Source organism: Podarcis liolepis (assembly GCF_965112155.1).
Source record: "Podarcis liolepis genome assembly, chromosome: 7".
NCBI classification, from domain to species: domain Eukaryota; kingdom Metazoa; phylum Chordata; class Lepidosauria; order Squamata; family Lacertidae; genus Podarcis; species Podarcis liolepis.
The window spans coordinates 75,545,259-75,568,295 of NC_139561.1; the positions used below are offsets into that span (position 1 = coordinate 75,545,259).

General features: G+C 44.8%; 1 protein-coding gene across 1 annotated transcript in view; it reads left to right on the forward strand.

The window, feature by feature from the left end:
• The first annotated feature begins 3,201 nt into the window (after positions 1–3,201).
• LOC310711153 (uncharacterized protein) overlaps positions 3,202–23,037 on the forward strand; it is a 30,896-nt gene continuing 11,060 nt past the window's right edge. Inside the window, exons 1-11 of the mRNA XM_083512621.1 lie at positions 3,202–3,363; positions 5,662–5,700; positions 9,718–9,762; positions 10,205–10,240; positions 10,748–10,804; positions 11,510–11,554; positions 12,054–12,089; positions 20,248–20,289; positions 20,965–21,009; positions 22,169–22,204; positions 22,861–22,917. Of these exons, the coding sequence (XP_083368747.1) occupies positions 3,304–3,363; positions 5,662–5,700; positions 9,718–9,762; positions 10,205–10,240; positions 10,748–10,804; positions 11,510–11,554; positions 12,054–12,089; positions 20,248–20,289; positions 20,965–21,009; positions 22,169–22,204; positions 22,861–22,917 (498 nt within the window). The 5' untranslated portion in view covers positions 3,202–3,303. The remainder of the gene's footprint in view (positions 3,364–5,661; positions 5,701–9,717; positions 9,763–10,204; positions 10,241–10,747; positions 10,805–11,509; positions 11,555–12,053; positions 12,090–20,247; positions 20,290–20,964; positions 21,010–22,168; positions 22,205–22,860; positions 22,918–23,037) is intronic.

Genomic DNA, 23,037 nt, shown 5'->3' on the forward strand with positions numbered 1-23,037 from the left:
AGCCTAACCACAGTATGGAACAACATGGCTGCATCCAAGGAAAAGAAGGATGCAAAGGGCAACTGGACGTGGCATCCCATGGCTGTTGGCACTTCTGCAGCTGGCACAGAAATATTATCTGACACTTCTTTGATGTGCTGGAAAATGCCTGGACGCTGGACACAGCCATGTCTGTTTCGGATTTTTGCTGTACCCTTTGGAAGGCAAAATCCATAGCTGCTGAGGTCATTCAACTAACTTTCTAATAACATCTCCCTTGATTAGGGCTGGGCCAAGCTGTCAATTCTGAACTCTGTTGATTTCTCATTTAGCAATGCATTTTAAGTCCTTGTGAAAATTCGTTAGTGTTTTTGTGCAAATTTCTCCTAAAATTAAATATGTATGCAAAAAGCCTAATGAACTTCTTCTTGCAAAGCGGGTTTCCCTAACATATGCAATGTTCACTTGTTAGATGCATTTTTATGCACACTCTGCATTGTATAGGCATTTGAAAAAATGTATTACTTGGCTGGAGAACTGCATTTGAAAATTCAGAGAACAGCAAATCTTGAAGGACTACTGTGTTTCACCTCTCGTATTGTTTTGGGAGATGAGACTCAGTTAGGCTCATCTTAAATATTAATGGGAACATTTTCTCTCTCTAACCCTGTTAGATAAAATTGTGAATAAATCGCCTGTAGTTTTTAGCAGAAGAAGCAGCTCAGACATAATTCCCAGACCTGTACAAATAACAATGAGCAAACTGATTGCCTTGTTGTTAACTAGGGCTGAGTACATACCACCTTCTTGGGAGTGTTACAATCCACATTCTCATATTTTTCTTATTCAGTGCTCCAACAATGGATTGACTTCATGCACTCCCAGAGCCGGTAAGGTTTGCTAAGTGACAGTATAAGGGGAAAATGAGAAACTGAGAGGATCAAAATTGGGATATCTTCCCATCCCTGCTGTTAATACATGCACCTGGGAAAAGAAGATGGTGGGAAATGAAGATGCAGTTTGCCAACTACCCTATTAGCAAAGTTTAAAAAATAAAAATAAAGGGGGGAAAGGCAGGAGTTCTGGGGTCTCCTGGTAACCCCCTGAGCCACCCCTAACAAAGCCCCTGGTGTTTGAATCACATATGTATTATGGTTTATTAAAGCAATATCCTTGTCTTATCATGATTTGAAGTTCATGATCCTTGGCTTATCACAATCCTTTGTCATCATCAGATGCCCCTTTGAATGAGCTTGCTGCAATATCGCCACTGAACCAGCTAATGAAACCACAGTGCTGTTCTGAATCAACAGGGACTCTGCTACTCTTGGACCAACCTTAGAATGGTTTCTTTGTTGTTTGCAAAAGGGACCTGAGCACCGATAAGGGAGACCAAGGTAAATGAATCTTATCAGCGAAAAGGGCATCAGATTCAAAGAGTGTTGTGCATAGATAAAGAGATTTGGCACACCTTCTCTGGGCCAGATGGATCAGCCAAAATCATTAGGTTCTTGGCAAGGGCAAAGTGGAAGCAGAAGCTTGAGCCCTCAAATCCCAGAATGACCACCATTATCATTATTATCATTATATATTTATATATACCCCATCTTTTCCCCTGATGGAACTCAAGGTGGCACCACCAAAGAAAGTTCAAAATAGGTCTCATCCACACAAGCAACAGAATGAGATGGGAATGAATTGATAGAGTCCTATAATGATATATTGGATTATGCTACATCTAAACCTGAATGCAGGTAAGGGACTTACATTACCTAATCCCACCCTGCCCCCCCCTTTTTAAAAGAGCCAGTGCTAGTCCATCTGAAGAGCTGTGCTGGGTCATAGAAACTGTTCATCAGGAGAGATTAGTCCTTCTTGTTGCAAGGTGTTGCTTCACAGAAGCTTTACCTGCAGGATTCATTCAGGGCCTGATCTGGGTCACGGCCAATTCAGTGTTCCAGGTCAGGCCTCAGATCGGGTTGTGAGGTCATGCACAGCCCTAGTGCATATAAAATAATATACAGTACACTAAAATGCTGCTGAACTTTCATGGGGATGTTTTTCTTCTTCTTAATTTAAAAATTGCTGCTGAATTTGAGGCCACATTCACACCATACATTTAAAGCACTATGACATGGGTAGGTAAGCTAAGGTCCGCGGGTCGGATCAGGCCCAATTGCCTTCTGGATCTGGCCTGCGGACGGTCTGGGAATCGCCGCGTGCATCGCCAGCGTACATGTTCTTTCCCTCTCCTTCCCTCTCCCTCACACGGCGGCGGCGCCTACTCCCTCCCTCTTCCTAGCCTCTCCCCACCCGGCCTACAGGAGGAAGGGGGCTGGGCTTTGTTGGTGCCAGCAGCAGCAGCAGTGCTTGAGTGGCCACCATTTTAAGCAGACCCTCTCTGGAGCCCTTTCGTGGGCCAGTCATTGTCCCACCGCCACCACCAGCCCCTGCCACTCGCAAGACACAGGTAAGCAGCCACTGGGGATTGTGGTGCTGTTGCCTAATTTTTCTTCTTCAAAATATAGTCCGGCCCCTACAAGGTCTGAGGGACAGTGGACTGGCCCCCTGCTGAAAAAGTTTGCTGACCCCTGCACTATGATATGACTTTAAATAGCCATGGCTTCCATCAAGGAATTCTGGGAGCTGTAGTTTGTTAAGGGTGCTGAGAGCTGTTAGGGGTCCCCCCCTATGTTCCCCCCCAAAGAGCTACAATTCCCAGAGTTCCCTGTGAAGAGGGATTGATGGCTAAACCATTCTGAGAAGTGTAGCTCTGAGGTGGAAATAGAGGCCTCCTAACAACTATCAGCACCCATATCCAAATATGCTCCTGGGATTGTTTCAGGAGGGAAGTCCTGACTGTTCAAAGTGGTATGATACTGTGTTAAAGGTGGTGTGGTGTGGAAGTGGCCAAGACTGGAAAAAAACAAGAAACCAAAATTGGCAGAGTCATGCATCCCTAATGATTACCCATAAAAATGTTTTCTGGAGGCTTATAACGAAATGGCTCTGCTTCGATCATCGTTATGGCAGTGTGACTAGTTTGTTTTTTTAGAAGTTTGACCTCCCCATATGAAGCAGGCAGCAACACAACACTGTTCCTTTTCCTCAAGTGTGGCAAATGAAATCATTTTACGTGGCACAATGCAACACACACACACCCTGCTGCATTTCCTTGACAGGAAGGGAGCAGAAATTCTATAACAATAGCAGCATTGGGTTTGGGCACTCAGGCCTGCTGGCACATGTATTAAATGTAGCTGCAGAACGGAATACTGTTACTGCAGGAACATCAAGGTGTGGAAGAATCTTGGAGAGGCGAAGATGTTGATGCAGTTCCTTGTATGGACTGCTTTGCTTTTTGCAGTCTCAACACAGGCTTGGGTAAGAGAGAGAATGCATCCAATGGGTTGGGATCACTTTTCAATTGCACCACAGATTTCAAGTGGTATTATACCACAGTGAATAGCCATGGGTTCCCCCAAAGGATTCTGGGAAGCAGAGGTGGATTTAGGCAGGGCAACCAGTTCCACCGTACTGGACACCAAGCCTAGAGTGCGCCACAGGGCATCATAACTATGATGTTGTGAATTGAGCAGGGCGTGAGAGGCAGCGGGCACTAAATTTTGGCCTCACATGGGGCACCGCTAAAGTTTGAAAGACTAAAGTCTGCTCCTCCAGGGAAGTGTAGTTTGTTATGGGTGCTGAAAATGGCTATGAGATGGCTATTCCCCTCTCACAGCTACAATACCCTGAATTCCTTGGGAAGAGAGATTGATTGTTAAACTACCCTGAGAGTTGTAGCACTGTGAGGCAATTCCTTCAGCCTACTTTGCGGTTGGGCAAGGCCAGATGACATTTTGGGGGAAGCTGTGGCTGTTCAAAGTGCTATATTAGTGCTTTAGGTGCGTGGTGCAGATGTTTCATTCGAGTGCTTAAAGTCCTGGATTTCTTGTGATGTTACTTGCAGTACTGAAGCTCTGAATGGGCTTTATGTTTTTGAGTCAGTTGATGGATAAGGGTTCAAACCAGATCTAGGTGGGCCCAACAACATGCGAACTCAACCTGAGAGAACAGTTGGGAACTAGGCCAGTTGCCCTCAATGATGTGATGGTCGTGGGCCACAGCAGTGCCCTGAGAAGTGCTAGGCAGCTGGGTCTAGCCACCATTTGGGGAGGAGTGTTTGCTAAACTCCCCACATTTACAAACTTGGTCCTGGCACTAGCACAAGACAGTTGATTCTGCCACCTATTGGCCTTGTTCAATTTAAAAGAGCATAGGTTCAAAGCTTTGGCCTCAAAGCTTGAGTTGTAAGGAAAAGGGTACATTTTTCAAGTTGTCAGAAATACATGAATGTGTCCTTCCAGGTGATGTGACCTCTGTTCTGATTGGTATTCATATGTTTGTAATTAATATGCAAAATGTGCATGCCTTTTCTATCCATGAGTAAGCCTTAACGGGGAAGTGCATGTTGCTAAGTGGGATGCAGAGGTTTTGGGAACATTGTCGCAGCAAGTATCCCAGAGGACAATGGACTGCATTATGAATCAGATACATGGAATCGGGACCAGTATCAAAGATTGATAAGGTCAGGCATCTGCCAAGGCCTCAGTCACAAGCAGGGCTCACTGAGAAACAGGGACGGAGAAATTTGATTCTTTGCATTTAAAGGCAAAGCTTCCTAATTCACACTTTCTAAAACAATGTTTGAACTGAAACACAGCCATCGTTGAAAATTCGCTCCTCTCTGAATTTTGCAATGGAGTTCTCCAGCCAGGTAACATGAACAAAAATGCATCTGCTGCAGGGAAAAGTGTATATAATAATGCATATATTGGTGATAAATAACATACAAATAGCATTGTGTTAGGGGGAAATTATTTGTAAAAAAAAAATGTATATGCTAGGCAACAATGCACACAAATGTGTATCTAAACAGATATTTGTACTATCAGGAGGCCCTCTAATAATAATAATACTAATAAAGAAAGAAAGAATGTATTTGTACCCCACCCATCTGGTTGGGTTTCCCCAGCTACTCTGGGTGGCCCCCAACAGAATATAAAAATGAAACATCAAACATTAAAAACGACCCTAAACAGGGCTGCCTTCAGATGTCTTCTAAAAGTCAGAGGGTTGTTTAACTTTTAAAATAATAATAATTGTAAGCATGAACTGATGTGAACATGTAGGGGAAGCCATTTTAAAAGTAGAGAAATAAGAAACCTGAGAAGAAGGGAAATTGACATATTCACCCATCCCTCCTGACAAGAAATAGACACACCTGTCCCACTTTCTCCTTCTCATGGCTGCGATTTGCTTGATCACTTGCCTCTCACTTCGGTCCAGACAGCGGTAGTGGTGAAAGGGAGGGGCCACAGGTGCCACTGCCTGCCTGCTCATTGGCTATCTGCCTGTTAAGCCAGTAGATGGTAGCAATGGTGAAGTCGGTGGAGGACCTGGTGGTAACGTCAGTGACAAGATGGGCTTCCTGAGGGTTGTGAAGGCGAAATCACAGAGGTTATCTTGTCCAGGGGTCCTCCAAACTCTGGAGGTCAACAGGGCACCTGTTTCCCAGAATGCTTAGCACAGTGACACTGACATTCTGCACCTGAGTGCATCTCTGTAACTGGCCAGACATCGTAGAAATGAAAATAATGCCTGTTTTGTTTTGTTTTGCAGGGTGATGAAGATGGGGGTGAAGATGAAGGCGGGATGCCGGTAAGTTAAGCAAAGCTGGATTTCAGTTACAGTGTCTCCCCTTTAAAATGATTAAGGTTCACAACTTGAATGAGTGGGCAGCAACAGTTACCTCACATCGATTTCCACTCCGCACAGAAATATATCTCACACACCTATCCCACCCTTCAACTAAGGGTCTTGGTCATCCAGTATAGGATTTTCTAACCACCACCCCCATTCTATTCTCACAACAACCCTACAAGAAAGATGGTCAGTTGGCAGAGAGAGACTGGATGCCCCAGCATCATCCAGGAAGTTCAATGCCTGAGAAGATATTTGAGATCTGACCTCTGATACTCCATTCTAGGGGTTCTCAAGCCATGGTCTGTGAGCTACATTCAGATGGCTAGCAGCATATCCGTAAAATACAACAAGAATCCATGCACCAACGAGGCCAGCACATTACAGTCACTACAACAGGCAGCAATTTTCATGTGAGGAATTTTTTTTTTTGCAACCAAGGAAGCTGTCCTCATCTTGAACTGTGGTGGCCACTCTGACCAGAAGCAGCTCTCAGGGGCCTTTCAGTGGGGATGACCAGGATCAAATCTGGGAACCTTCTGCATGCAAATCATATAATAATAATAATAATAATAATAATAATAATAATAATAATAATAATAATAAATTTTATTTCTATCCCGCCCTCCCCAGCCGAAGCCGGGCTCAGGGCGGCTAACAACAATCAAATAATCAAACAGTCAAATAGTCAGACAATCTAAAAATATTTCATTATAAAAATTAATTAAATCAAATTGATGGCAACCAATTAAGCAAAATTCTGTGCAGGTTGCCAGAGGAGGGAGTCAGGCTGCGCCTTGACCAAAGGCCTGGCGGAACAACTCTGTCTTGCAGGCCCTGCGGAAAGATGTCAGGTCCCTCAGGGCCCTAGTCTCTTGTGACAGAGCATTCCACCAGATTGGAGCCGCAGCCAGGGAGGCCCTGGCTCTAGTTGAGGCCAGCCTAACCTCTCTGAGGCCTGGGACCTTGAGGATGTTATTATTTGCAGACCGTAGGTTTCTCTGTGGGGCATACCAGGAGAGGCGGTCCCGTAGGTACGAGGGTCCTAGGCCGTATAGGGCTTTAAAGGTTAAAACCAGCACCTTAAACCTGATCCTGTACTCCACCGGGAGCCAGTGCAGCTGGTATAGTACCGGATGAATGTGATCTCGCAGCGAAGACCCCATAAGGAGTCTCGCCGCGGCATTCTGCACCCGCTGGAGTTTCTGGGTCAGTCTCAAGGGCAGCCCCACGTAGAGCGAGTTACAATAATCCAGTCTGGAGGTGACCGTCGCATGGATCACAGTGGCTAGGTCAGGGTGAGAGAGGTAAGGGGCCAACTGCTTAGCTTGGCGGAGATGAAAAAATGCCGCCTTTGTTATAGCTGTAATCTGCGCCTCCATAGAGAGGGAGGTATCGAAGATTACACCCAAACTCTTAATGGACGGTGCTGGCACTAATTGCACCCCCGCAATAGATGGGAGTTGCCCCCTTGATCCCATATCGTCCCGCCCCAGCCAGAGGACCTCTGTCTTCAAAGGATTTAACTTCAACCGGCTCCCACGTAACCATCCAGCCACAGCTTCCAGACATCTGGTCAGTGTGTCTGGGGCCGAGTCAGGATGGCCATCCATCAACAGATAGAGTTGGGTGTCATCAGCATACTGATGGCAACCCAGCCCAAAACTCCGGACAAGCTGGGCGAGGGGGCGCATAAAGATGTTAAAAAGCATTGGGGAGAGAATCGCACCCTGAGGCACTCCACACACCAAGGAGTGGCGCGATGACAATTCCCCCCCAAGCGCCACCCTCTGTCCCCAACCAGAGAGAAACGAGCGCAGCCATTGAAGGACTGTGCCCTGGATCCCCACGTCGGCAAGGCAGTGGTCCAGGAGTTTGTGATCGACCATGTCAAAGGCTGCTGACAGATCTAGAAGAATCAGCAGCCCCGACCCGCCTCGATCCAGCTGCCTGCGGAAATCATCTGTTAGGGCGACCAGAGCCGTCTCGGTCCCATGACCAACGCGGAAGCCGGACTGGAATGGATCCAAAGCAGATGTTTCATCCAGAAACCTACCAAGCTGTTCAGCAACCGCTCTCTCAATCACCTTACCCAGGAATGGAAGATTCGAGACCGGGCGGTAATTGGATAGATCTGAGGGATCTAATGATGTTTTCTTTAAGAGCAGACGCACCACCGCCTCCTTCAGTTCCCCTGGGAATATCCCGGTGCCAAGGGACAAATTGATGATATCCCCCAGGGGGGCCCGCACCTCGTCTGGACACGCTCTAATCAGCCATGACGGGCACGGGTCAAGAGGACAGGTGGTGGGCTTTCCAGCTTGGAGGAATCTGTCCACATCGGCTGGAGATATCCGGTCAAAGTTGTCCAATACTGGACTCAAGGACAGTCGAGGGGCCTCCAGTTCCTTTATTGTATCCAAATTAGCAGGGAGGTCATGGCGGAGCAACAGGACCTTCTCAGCAAAAAAGCTCGCAAATGCCTCACAGCTGTGTGTCAGATTTTTATTTAAATTTGGCTGTCCTTCAAGGGACGTTAAAGACCGAATTATACTAAATAATTGTGCCGGGCGAGAACTAGCGGATGCAATGGAGGCCAAGAAGTAAGACTTCTTAGTGGCCTTCACTGCCATCTCATAGGTTTTCATAAAAACCCTATAAGATGTTCTTGAGGCTCCGTCACGGGCACACCGCCATACTCGCTCTAGCCATCTGAGGTCCCGCTTCATTTTCCGAAGCTCCTCGGTAAACCAGGGAGCCCGGTTTCTGCGGGGTCACAGAGGGCGCTTAGGTGCGATCTCATCAATGGCTGCCAGGAGCTGGGTATTCCAGCCCTCAACAAGCTCAGTCAATGAGTCGCCAGGGGGAGCAAGGTCCCGCAAGGCTTGACGGAATCTATCAGGGTCCATCAGCCTCTGCGGGCGAGCCCAAATCGGCTCGCCACCTAAGCAGGGTGGGGGTGGAAAGTCAATCCTGGCTTTCAGAGCGTAGTGATCAGACCATGGCACCTTCATCGAAGGAGACATGATCACATCTATACCGGCGCCAAAGATCAAATCCAGCGTGTGGCCTGCTTGATGTGTGGGGCCCGAAACAAACTGGGAGAGCCCTAGTGTCGCCATGGAAGACATCAGGCCAGAGCCTGTGAGGAGGGAGTGGCATCAGCGTGGAAGTTGAAGTCTCCCAATACCAATAGGCTCTATGACTAAGCTGTGGTCCATTCAACAATCTTTTTTTTGGGGGGGGGGATCTCAGTTGCCCCATTGAAAAGAAGCCCAAAGTTTCTGATAATCACACAAAAACAAAAGGAAACAATATGAACCATTATCTGGCCATTCAGTTAATAATCAGCAATGGCTGTGAGCAGAATGCCTGCTTTGCAAGGGGTTGGAATAGATGGCCCTCAGGGTAGATTCCAACTCTACAGTTCTATGATTCTATGAAATAAATATTACAGGGTGATCGCTCCTTCTCCCCTCCCTTTTCCCTCTCCTGTCCATCAGTTTAACAGTCAGTGTGGTGATGAACTAGGGCCTGAGAGTTTAGAGTTCAAATCCCCATTCTCTCATGAAGCACACTGGATGACAATGTGCCAGTAACAGTCTCTCAGCCTAACCTATCTCGTATTCTCCTCTAAATCACTGCCTTCCCACATATCCCTCTCTCTCAGTCCACATTTTCCCATATCCTCTCCTTTTTGGAGTACCCCTGGTCTGAAAAAAAAAAATCTATATTGAGTAAGGGGTATGTGTGGGAAGGCAGTGATTTAGAGGCGAATGTCATATGGACAATGGAGAATCCGTGGAGATACAGGAAGCTTCCTATGCACATTAAATGTCAGTATGGCTGAGTTCAAGAGAATGGAGCAAATGTATATATGGCATGTCTAAGTTGGAGTAGTAGAACAGTGGAGTGTGGGAGGTTGGGGGTGCATGTCATGTGTGGATCAGTCAATGCTTTCCCCCTCCTTTGTAGGATCTAATGTCCATGCTTGGAGGTGGTGGCGGTGGCGGCTTAATGGTAAGAATTTCTCCATCACCTTCTCCCCTTTTCTTCTGTGCTTTTCTTTGGTTGGTGGGAGGCAACTGGGATATATTTTTTAAAAAAATTGCATCAACCAAAGTCACATGAGGTTGCTCCCTTGTTGAAGCTAAGCTGGTCTGCCCAGAGATAGTTTCCTGGTGCCCACGGTATGGTGTGAAGGCAATTTGAAAGAAAGAAAGAAAGAAAGAAAGAAAGAAAGAAAGAAAGAAAGAAAGAAAGAAAGAAAGAAAGAGTAGGGCAGTTGTTTTTTAAAAAATAAGAAAAGGAAAATATTCTGGTCCATATCATGGCAAGAGATATCAATTTCCTACCCTGGGGAAGACAGCAACTGTTGCACAGTATGTCTAAAATTGAGTAGTGGGGATGCCAAGTGTGTATCACCCAAGAGAAGATCAAAAACCTTTCCTTTCCTTTGCAGAAGATGCTTGGAGGTGGTGGCGCTAGCAAACTAGCGGTAAGTGCATTTCTATTACTTTCTTTCATTTTCCTCTGAGCAATTATTTTGGGAAGTCAGAATTCCATCCTAAAACATGGCTGATGTTCTTATTGGGAGGCAAATAGCATCACCCCAAGAGAGTCACTCCGACGCAAGCCAACTTCCTACAAGCACTAAAAGTGGTTTGCTTCCTGCAAAGCCTTCAAGCACCTGACTTCCATGCATCTCCCTCCTCCAGGACACTTTTGAGCATCCATTGTCCTACAACCAACTACAGTTCAACGGGTGGGTGTGAAGAGAGAGAATTTTCAATGGTGGAGCAAAAACTCTGGGATGCCCTCCACAGGAAGTCCCATATGAGCAAATCACAACCAGAAATGGGCAAATCAGTCTAATTTTAGTCATGGTTGATGCGAAAACAGGATGATAGACCTGAAAGGCCTGGGGTATGATCCAACTGACTCTTCATCTATTCTTAGAGTAACCTGCCTTTCTGTAAAGATCTTTCTTTTTACTTCCTTGTAGGCAATGCTCCCTATGCTAGCTGGAGGTGGGGGTGATGACGAGGAAGGTGGTGGAGGGGTAAGGCACAATCCTTTTTCATTGCAGGGCAGATCTTGCCATGAAGTCAGATGTCAATCTGAAGCATCGTCACCATCATCCTTATTCTGGACATGACTTGCTTGTTGAGGGAAACCACCATGAAACCATGTGTTTAGCCGCCCCCTCCCCAAACCATACTCATGCTCCCTCCTGGTCAGTATGCTGAGCACATGCGTGGAACCCCCATAGGCAACATGCAGCCCTCAGAAGACCGCGGTACCAAAGTGGTGATGTGGCTTGAATGATGAACTGGGAGTTTAGCGTTCAAATCCCCATTCTCTCATGAAGCACACTGGATGACAAATTGCCAGTAACAGTCTCTCAGCCTAACCTATCTCACATTCTCCTCTAAATCACTGCCTTCCCACATTTTGCCCTCCCTGTCCAGATTTTCCCATATCCTCTCCTTTTTGGAGTACTCTGGGTCTGGAAAAAAAATCTATATTGAGTAAGGAGTATGTGTGGGAAGGCAGTGATTTAGAGGAGAATGTCATATGGACAATGGAGAATTTGTGGAGATACAGGAAGCTTCCTATGCACATTAAATGACAGTATGGCTGAGTTCAAGAGAATGGAGCGATTCATATATGTCATGTCTAAGTTGGAGTAGTAGAATACTGGAGCGTGGGAGGCTGGGGTGCATGTCATGTGTGGATCAGTCAATGCTTTCTCCTTCCTTTGTAGGGTCTAATGTCCATGCTAGGAGGTGGTGGCGGTGGCGGCTTAATGGTAAGAATTTCTCCATTACCTTCTTCTGTCCTTTCCATTGGTTGCTGGGAGGCAGTTGGGATAATTTTTTTTAAAATTGGATCAACTAAAATCACATGAGGTTGCTCCCTTGTTGAAGCTAAGCCTGTCTACCCAGAGATAGTCACCTGGTGTCCAGGGTATGGTGTGAAGGCAATTATTTATTTATTTATTTATTTATTTATTTATTTATTTATTTATTTATTTATTTATAAAGTGTAGGGCAGTTGTTTTTTAAAAAAATAAGAAAAAAGGAACAAAGAAAAGCAATGGGATGAAACTGTTCTTTGTGAAACAAACAAAACTGCTGGCTAACAGAGGTGATGGAGATACTGCTTCATATCACAGCAAGAGATATCGATTTCCTACCCTGGGGCGGACAGCAACTGTTGCACAGTATGTCTAAAATTGAGTAGTGGGGATGCCCAGGGTGTATCAGCCAAGAGAAGATCAAAAACCTTTCTTTTCCTTTCCTTTGCAGGAAATGCTTGGAAATGGTGGCGCTAGTAAACTAGCGGTAAGAGCATTTCTATTACCTTCTCTCATTTTCTTCTGTGCTATTATTTTGGGAAGTCAGAATTCTGCAATTATGTCAAATGTGGACAAAGAGTCCTCTCATGTCTACCACACGTAAGCTGGATGGCGCCTTTTACTTTTCATATTTGGGAATTTTAACAGTCTTTTTTGGTAAGAAACTGACCATCCTTTCCATGTCCATATAGAAGGATCTGTCAATTTTGGTTCTCCCATTTCCAATTTTTCCAATCTTTAATCTGGTTCTCCACATTTCTGCAGCCATCTGTTAAAAAGAAAAAAAAGAAAATTCCTCAGTATTTTAGTGCAATATTCTCCTGAAAACCATATTTTTGCATGCAGGTGTTTTTGGGTTTGAATTGAATTTTCAAATACAGGAACACAGAGCATATTTATCCCCCCTCCCCTCCCCCCATCCCACTTACAACCATACAGCGGTGCCCCGCAAGACGAATGCCTCGCAAGACGAAAAACTCGCTAGACGAAAGGGTTTTTCGGTTTTGCGTTGCTTCGCTAGACGAATTTCCCTATGGGCTTGCTTCGCAAGATGAAAACGTCTTGCGCTTTTTTTAAAAAGCCGCTTGAAGAGGCGCAGTTGCGACGGACCGTGCTTCCCAAGACGAAAAACATCGCAAGACGAAAAGACTCACGGAACGAATTATTTTCGTCTTGCGAGGCACCACTGTACCAAATATAGCATATCTACATATACCATAGGACTTCCCCTTTGTAGGCAGTTCTGATTAATATCCAAGTATTTGCAAGCATTTTTCCTTATACAATGCATTTTTCCTAATATAATATTTGGTGGTGGTAAGAAACTATCCATTATAATCTTCCTGTATTTGTGAAGCTGTTGTAGGCCTTGGGAATGAAGTCAGTAATGTCATTGGGTTGGTAAGAATCTAATATAAGCTCCTCTTACAGTATGTGTTAGACTTTTGGTTATATTCACATGCAAGGCTATTGCATGAAGAATGTCTGCTCAGCTGGCCACACCCCAGATGACACATTCTTGCTGCGTGCTCAACATTTCCATCTTCAGTGAGGATGTCTCCAAAAGGGCATTTTTACATGAATAGCTAAATATATATCAGCTCCCCCCTTGCAGGTGCCCATACAGATTCAAGCTATTTCCACAGTGCGACAGCAGTGTGTGTTTTGTCATTGGAGACAGTGAAAGTGACAGCGATGTCGTCCCACCTCTCTTCTCCATACGTTAGACCTAATAATAGGATACTGGTCCCTGTGCTCTTATTGTTGTGAAGCCAGAAGTCATCCTGAAAGATTCTTGGAAGTCCTGTAACATCACCCAAGTAGACCTCAAATGTATTCCAAGATCTCAGAAACCTAGGAAATGCATAAACTTTAGATAGGAGGAAGACCTCCCCAGATTGTTTAGGTGAAGGTTTTATCTCCCACAACATAAATGGCCTGGGTATGGTCTGAAGACACATGAAGACTCCACCTAACTGAAGTTAAGCAGATCTGAGTGGGTGACGGGGAGTGAAACTATGGAATTTGAAAGCACAGGATGTAATGTTGACCATCAATTTGGATTACTATAAATGGGGAGAAGACAAGTACATGGAGGATAAGGCTATCCATAAATATTCATCATGATGGCTGTTACACTACCTCAAGTACCAGAGGCCTTATGCCTATAGATGATAGTTGCTGAGGAACTAGAACAGGAGGCTTCTATTGTACTCTTGTTCTACATGTGAGGTTCTAATAGGCACCCACTTGGCTGATGTGAAAACAGGATGATAGACCTGAAAGGCCTGGGGTATGATCCAACTGACTCTTCATCAATTCTTAGAGTAACCTGCCTTTCTGTAAAGATCTTTTTTGTTACTTCCTTGTAGGCAATGGCCCCTATGCTAGCTGGTGGTGGAGATGATGGCGAGGAAGGTGGTGGAGGGGTAAGGCACAATTTTTCCCCGTTTCAGGGCAGATCTTGCCATGAAGACAGACGTCAATGTGAAGCATCATCACCATCACCTTATTCTGGACATGACTTGCTTGTTGAGGGAAACCACCATGAAACCATGTGTTTAGCCGCCCCCTCCCCAAACCATACTCATGCTCCCTCCTGGTCAGTATGCTGAGCACATGCGTGGAACCCCCAGGACCATAGGCAACATGCAGCCCTCAGAAGACCGCGGTACCAAAGTGGTGATGTGGCTTGAATGATGAACTGGGAGTTTAGAGTTCAAATCCCTATTTTCTCATGAAGCACACTGGATGACAAGGTGCCAGTAACAGTCTCTCAGCCTAACCTGTCTCACATTTTCCTCTAAATCACTGCCTTCCCACATATACCCCTCCCTCAGTCCAGATGTTCCCATATCCTCTCCATTTAGGAGTACCCTTGGTCTGAAAAAAAAAAATCTGTATTGAGGAAGGGGTGTGGGAAGGCAGTGATTTAGAGGAGAATGTCATATGGAAAATGGAGAATTTGTAGAGATACAGAAAGCTTCCTACGCACATTAAATGACAGTATGGCTGAGTTCAAGAGAATGGAGCAATGCATATATGGCATGTCTAAGTTGGAGTAGTAGAATACTGGAGCGTGGGAGGCTGGGGTGCATGTCATGTGTGGATCAGTCAATGCTTTCTCCTTCCTTTGTAGGGTCTAATGTCCATGCTTGGAGGTGGCGGCGCTGGCGGCTTAATGGTAAGAATTTTGCCATTACCTTCTCCTGTTTTCTTCTGTCCTTTCCATTGGTTGGTGGGAGGCAGCTGGGATATTTTTTTTTTAAATTGCATCAACTAAAATCACATGAGGTTGCTCCCTTGTTGTAGCTAAGCCTGTCTGCCCAGAGATATTTATCTGGTGTCCATGGTATGGTGTGAAGGCAATTGAAAGAAGGAAGGAAGGAAGGAAGGAAGGAAGGAAGGAAGGAAGGAAGGAAGGAAAGAAAGAGTTGTTGTTTTAAAAAAATAAGAAAAGAAAAAGGAACAATAAAAGCAATGGGATGAAACTGTTCTTTGTGAAACAAACAAAACTGCTGGCTACCAAGCAGGCCAACAGCCGCCTCTCTCTCTCTCTCCCCGGAGTGGTCTAAGTTGTTTGCGTAATAAAACTGTTGATAAAAAAACAGCTTAAAATCCCCCAAATTTTTTAAAAAAATATATACATAAAATAATTAATAAAATGCATGTAAAATCAGTAAAGCCCTTGAGAGATGAATGTAGGCAACTAGCTTATATGTCTGCGTAGATTTGATGAATTAAAACAATTTTCAGCAGGCATCTGCAACATCATAGCAAGGATGCCTGACTAATGTCAACAGGGTAGGAGTCCCTAACTGAAAATGCTGCTACTCTAAACCAGGCTTCCTCAACCTCGGCCCTCCAGATGTTTTTTGGCCTACAACTCCCATGATCCCCAGCTAGCAAGACCAGTGGTCAGGAATGATGGGAATTGTAGTATCAAAACATCTGAGGAAGCCTGCTCTAAACTGTTGACTCCTTACAAATGTGGAACAAGTATTATGTGGCATTTGTGCTACTAGTTTCACAGTTCTGAACCCATCAGCCAGGGGCCTTAAATAAATTTGTTCCACAACATTAAGGGCTTCATTTACCAATTGTAGAAATTAAACAATTCTATGATTCTGTGACTCTACAAAGAAATACCAGAAAAGCAGCAACTAAAGAAAGCCCAGATTGGCTGGACTGCTCCACATCATGGCAAGAGATATCGATTTCCTACCCTGGGGAAGACAGCAACTGTTGCGCAGTATGTCTAAAACTGAGTAGCGGGGATGCCAAGTGTGTATCAGCCAAGAGACGATCAAAAACCTTTCTTTTCCTTTCCTTTGCAGGAGATGCTTGGAAATGGTGGTGCTAGTAAACTAGCGGTAAGAGCATTCCTATTACCTTCTCTTATTTTCTTCTGTGCTATTATTTTGGGAAGTCAGAATTTCATCCTAAAACATGGCAGCTGTCCTTATTGGGAGGCAAATAACATCGCCCCAAGAGAGTCTCTCCGATGCAAGCTAAAGTCTTACAAGTACTAAAAGTGTTTTGCTACCTGCAAAGCCTTCAGGCACCTGACTTCCAGGCGTCTCCCTCCCCCAGGACACTTTTGAGCATCCAAGGCCTTTTGGTAATAAATGTTGGTGGCAAGGAAAGTTTCTTCACCTGATAACAAATAGAGTCATGTAAGGCGTTTAAGCCTTGTACGTGCGCATTATATAGGATGATGTTTTTCTCTCCTTTGTAGGCACCTATGCTTAGAGGTTAAGGCTATCCATAAATATTCATCATGATGGCTGTTACACTACCTCAAGTACCAGAGGCCTTATGCCTGTAGACAATAATTGCTGAGGAACTAGAGCAGGAGGCTTCTATTGTACTCTTGTTCTACATGTGAGGTTCTAATAGGCACCCACTTGGTTGATGTGAAAAGAGGATGATAGACCTGAAAGGCCTGGGGTATGATCCAAGTGACTCTTCATCTATTCTTAGAGTAACCTGCCTTTCTGTAAAGATCTTTCTTTTTACTTCCTTGTAGGCAATGCTCCCTATGCTAGCTGGAGGTGGAGGTGATGACGAGGAAGGTGGTGGAGGGGTAAGGCACAATCCTTTTTCATTGCAGGGCAGATCTTGCCATGAAGTCAGACGTCAATGTGAAGCATCATCACCATCACCTTATTCTGTACATGACTTGCTTGTTCAGGGAAACCACCATGAAAACATGTGTTTAGCCGACCCCTCCCCAAACCATACTCATGCTCCTTCTGGGTTCAATTAAGGGTCTCCTATGCACACAGGTCCTGCTATCAGCTTGATTGTTCTGCAAAAATATTACATATCTGAACATAAAGCATTATGCCCAGACCTCACTTACAAGTGCAGCTGATTCCTATATCTGAACAGCCACAATTTGCCCACTTGTTGTTTGTGCTCTGCTAGCTGGTAGCAGCTGTTGACAGGCAGAAACTATTTAGAAAGGGAAGAGGGAGAGAGATCAGACAAATAATCCCCCCCCCTTGTCTCTCCTTTGCTGGCTGGCTGCAGCCATTTTAAGAAGAAACCATGGCAAGAGAGGGAGGGGAGATTACTGATTAGACATGTTCCCATAGGAAATATTGGAGATTGCCAGCTCATTATGCAAAACACTCGCCCCTAACCAACAATTTATTGGGAACTCATTTTGTTCTTTAAGTGGGACCTCATGACGCATTGAACATATATATGATTCTGGGAAGTATTCTAGGTTAGTGGTGTGCTTTTCTTATGAACCTCCAAGAATTTCCAACACCCCAAATGCAATTCAAGTACAGTGGTACCTTGGGTTACAGACGCTTCAGGTTATAGACTCCACTAACCCAGAAATAGTACCCCGGGTTAAGAACTTTGCTTCGGGATGAGAACAGAAATCACGTGGCGGCGGCAGCAGGAGGCCCCATTAGCGAAAGTGGTGCTTCAGGTTAAGAACAGTTTCAGGTTAGAAACAGACCTCCGGAACGAATTAAGTACTTATCCTGATGTACCACTGTATTGCAAAGGGTCTGCCCATTGACTTTTCTCTTCCAAAACCAATGGAAAATAGAAATGTTGCCTTGACTAGAAACTTTGCCATCTGGCAACTGAAACAGCAATGGAATGTATCGCCACACAGGAGGACGGCTTACCTGATCTCCCAGCAGCTGAATCCCCACCTCCTTCTGGGAAGAAATAGGGAGGGATGAGCTGGTGAGGAGGTCAGCATGGTGCAAATGTACTGGAGGATCTGATCCCATGATCCTGCTGGCAGGTTTGTCCTGCACCTGCCCCTCTATCACCCCCCCCAATTACTCTTGCTAAGTAGCAGCAACTCAGCTGTCAAGAGGTCAGGTGAGTGCGGCTGCCCGCCATGGCACACACTACTGAGCGTAGCTAGGGGCAAGATAAAACTTTGCCGACTGGAGAATGCTGGTTTCTTCATGCAATGAGAAACCAAAGCAAATGGGGGTGGACCTATGAATATGTGCATTAACAGAGATAATTCTCCTGTTCCCCTTGTAGGCCATGTTGTCTATGCTTTCCGAAGGTGGTGTTGACGAAGGTGGTGCTGCGGTAAGAAACTCTCCCTTTTAATTCCAGGGCAATTCTGAGGGCAGGGTTAAGGATGTGGCCCCATCACCATATTTCCTCTGCACACACAAGTAGGCTGTGAGGAAGCCTAAAGTATCCCATCAAAGCTGGATTTTAAACAAAACATCTAAAGAAGGCTCATAAGTGGTTCAAATTCTACAATGTGTTGTCAAAGAAGAGCTAAATGTCATTTCCTGTCTTCCATGTACAGAAGGATTAATACATTTCCTTTCCTTTGTAGGGATTGCTTGAGAAGTTTTCGGTAAGAAACCATACATTGTAGCGCCTGTACTGTTAGTTCCTTCAGTCTTTAGTTGGTTTTCCTGGGAATCAGGACAGTAGAAGAAACTATCTAATATATCTCTTATTAGGGTGCTACTCATTTATCTGATATTAGGTAAAGGTAAAGGGACCCCTGACCATTAGGTCTAGTTGCAGATGACTCTGGGGTTGCGGCGCTCATCTTGCTTTATTGGCTGAGGGAACCGGCGTACAGCTTCCGGTCATGTGGTCAGAATGACTAAGCCGCTTCTGGCGAACCATAGCAGTGAACGGAAACGCTGTTTACCTTTCCAATGTAGCGGTACCAGTTTATCTACTTGCACTTTGTGCTTTCAAACTGCTAGGCTGGCAGGAGCAGGGACCAAGCAACGGGAGCTCACCCCATCGCGGGGATTCGAACCACCAACGTTCTGATCGGCAAGCCCTAGGATCTGTGGTTTAACCCACAGCTCCACCCGCGTCCCTATATCTGATATTATCACAGTGCAATTGCATAGAGAGTATGACACGAGACTCCCTGTGCTTTTCAGCATACATTTACCACCCCACTGAGGCTCTTTTAACTGCTGTTGTTTGGGTCTCTGTTCACCTTTCCTAATTTAATTAATTCATGTCTTTGCAAACCACCCTGGGTACGATGACTGAAGGGCAGAATAATAGTAATGGTAATAGTAGTAGTAATAGTAATAATACTTTGAAGGCTGACACCATAAAAATGTGAAGTGAACTTTATGTGCCACTTGTTAAAAAGGCTAAACCTTGAACATGACTCCAAAACAAATTGGCAGCCTGGCTCAGTTCTTTGAAGATAACTGTAATATGCTGGCAGGATCTCACTGCTTCATATCCTCCAGCATTTCTTCAATGAAAACAGAGGGACATCCTAACAAAAAGTGGGACATTCTGGGATCAAATCAGAAACCAGGACGGGTTATTTAAATCAGGGACACCCCTGGGAAATAGGGACACTTGGAGGGTCTGCTGTTTTCAGTACTGGGGGCATGAATATATATCAGCTCTCCCCTTGCAGGTGCCCATACAGATTCAAGCTATTTCCACGGTGCGACATCAGTGTGTGTTTCGTCATTGGAGACAGTGAAAGTGACAGAGATGTCGCTCCATCTATCTTCTCCATGTGCTAGACCTAATAATAGGATACTGGTCCCGGTGCTCTTATGGTTGTGAAGCCAGAAGTCCTCCTGAAAGATTCTCGGAAGTCCTATAACATCACCCAAGGAGACCTCAAATGCATTCCAAGTCCTCAGCGTCCTAGGAAATACATAAACTTTAGAAAGGAGGAAGACCTTCCCAGACTGTTTAGGTGAAGGTTTTATCTCCCACAACATAAATGGCATGGGTATGGTCTTGACACACATGAAGACTCCACCTAACTGAAGTTAAGCAGATTTGAGTGGGTAATGGGAAGTGAAACTATAGCATTTGCAATCACAGGATGTAATGTTGACCATCAATTTGGATCATTATAAATGGGGAGAAGACAAATACATGGAGGTTAAGGCTATCCATAAATGTTCATCATGATGGTACCAGAGGTCTTATGCCTGTAGATTATAGTTGCTGAGGAACTAGAACAGGAGGCTTCTATTGTACTCTTGTTCTACATGTGAGGTTCTAATAGGCACCCACTTGGCTGATGTGAAAACAGGATGATAGACGTGAAAGGCCTGGGGTATGATCCAACTGACTCTTCATCTATTCTTAGAGAAACTTGCCTTTCTGTAAAGATCTTTCTTTTTACTTCCTTGTAGGCAATGGCCCCTATGCTAGCTGCTGGTGGAGGTGATGGCGAGGTAGGTGGTGGAGGGGTAAGGCACAATCTTTTTCCATTTCAGGGTAGATCTTGCCATGAAGTCAGATGTCAATTTGAAGCATCATCACCATCATCCTTATTCTGGACATGACTTGATTATTGAGGGAAACCACCATGAAAACATGTGTTTAGCCGACCCCTCCCCAGACCATACTCATGCTGCCTCCTGGTCAGTATGCTGAGCACATGCGTGGAACCCCCAGGACCATAGGCAACATGCAGCCCTCAGAAGACAAATCCTCATTCTCTCATGAAGCACACTGGATGACAAGGTGCCAGTAACAGTCTCTCAGCCTAACCTGTCTCACATTTTCCTCTAAATCACTGCCTTCCCACATATACCCCTCCCTCAGTCCAGATTTTCCCATATCCTCTCCATTTAGGAGTACCCTTGGTCTGAAAAAAAAAAAAATCTGTATTGAGGAAGGGGTGTGGGAAGGCAGTGATTTAGAGGAGAATGTCATATGGAAAATTGAGAATTTGTAGAGATACAGAAAGCTTCCTATGCTCATTAAATGACAGTATGGCTGAGTTCAAGAGAATGGAGCAATGCATATATGGCATGTCTAAGTTGGAGTAGTAGAATACTGGAGCGTGGGAGGTTGGGGGTGCATGTCATGTGTGGATCAGTCAATGCTTTCTCCTTCCTTTGTAGGGTCTAATGTCCATGCTAGGAGGTGGTGGCGGTGGCGGCTTAATGGTAAGAATTTCTCCATCACCTTCTCCAGTTGGTTGGTGGGAGGCAGCTGGGATAAAGATTTTAAAAATTGCATTAACCAAAGTCACATGAGGTTGCTCCCTTGTTGTAGCTAAGCCTGTCTGCCCAGAGATAGTTACCTGGTGTCCAAGGTATGGTGTGAAGGCAATTATCTATCTATCTATCATCTATCTATCTATCTATCTATCTATCTATCTATCTATCTATCTAACTATAAAGTGTAGGGCAGTTGTTGTTTTTAAAAAAATAAGAAAAAAGGGAACAATAAAAGCAATGGGATGAAACTGCTCTTTGTGAAGCAAACAAAACTGCTGGCTACCAAGCAGGCCAATAGCAGCCTCTCTCTCTCTCTCTCTCTCTCTCTCTCTCTCTCTCTCTCTCTCATCCCAGAGTGCTCTAAGTTCTCTACATAATAAAACTGTTGATAGAAAAACAGCTAAATATTCCCCAAATTGTTTGAAAACATATATACATAAAATAATTTATAAAATGCATGTAAAATCAGTAAAGCCCTTGAGAGATGAATGTAGGCAACTAGCTTATATGTCTGGGTAGATTTGATGAATTAAAACAATTTTCAGCAGGCATCTGCAACAACATAGCAAGGATGCCTGACTAATGTCAACAGGGTAGGAGTCCCTAACTGAAAATGCTGCTACTCTAAACCAGGCTTCCTCAACCTCGGCCTTCCAGATGTTTTTGGCCTACAACTCCCATGATCCCCAACTAGCAAGACCAGTGGTCAGGGATGATGGGAATTGTAGTCTCAAAACATCTGGGGGGCTGAGGTGGAGGAAGCCTGCTCTAAACTGTTGACTCCTTATAAATGTGGAACAAGTATTATGTGGCATTTGTAAAAGTGCTACTAGTTTCACAGTTCTGAACCCATCAGCCAGGGGCCTTAAATAAACTTGTTCCACAACATTAAGGGCTTCATTTACCAATTGTAGAAATTAAACAATTCTGTGATTCTGTGACTCTACAAAGAAATACCAGAAAAGCAGCAACTAAAGAAAGCCCAGATTGGCTGGAATGCTCCACATCAACTGCTGCAAAGTATGTCTAAAACTGAGTAGCGGGGATGCCAAGTGTGTATCAGCCAAGAGACGATCAAAAACCTTTCTTTTCCTTTCCTTTGCAGGAGATGCTTGGAAATGGTGGCGCTAGTAAACTAGCGGTAAGAGCATTTCTATTACCTTCTCTCATTTTCTTCTCTGCTATTATTTTGGGAAGTCAGAATTTCATCCTAAAACATGGCGGCTGTCCTTATTGGGAGGCAAATAACATCGCCCCAAGAGAGTTTCTCCGATGCAAGCTCAATTCTTACAAGTACTAAAAGTGTTTTGCTACCTGCAAAGCCTTCAGGCACCTGACTTCCAGGTGTCTCCCTCCCCCAGGACACTTTTGAGCATCCAAGGCCTTTTGGTAATACATGTTGGTGGCAAGGAAAGTTTCTTCACCTGATAACAAATAAAGTCATGTAAGGCGTTTAAGCCTTGTACGTGCGCATTATATAGGATGATGTTTTTCTCTCCTTTGTAGGCACCTATGCTTAGAGGTTAAGGCTATCCATAAATATTCATCATGATGGCTGTTACACTACCTCAAGTACCAGAGGCCTTATGCCTGTAGATGATAGTTGCTGAGGAACTAGAGCAGGAGGCTTCTATTGTACTCTTGTTCTACATACGAGGTTCTAATAGGCACCCACTTGGTTGATGTGAAAAGAGGATGATAGACCTTAAAGGCCTGGGGTATGATCCAAGTGACTCTTCATCTATTCTTAGAGTAACCTGCCTTTCTGTAAAGATCTTTCTTTTTACTTCCTTGTAGGCAATGCTCCCTATGCTAGCTGGAGGTGGGGGTGATGACGAGGAAGGTGGTGGAGGGGTAAGGCACAATCCTTTTTCATTGCAGGGCAGATCTTGCCATGAAGTCAGATGTCAATGTGAAGCATCATCACCATCACCTTATTCTGTACATGACTTGCTTGTTGAGGGAAACCACCAT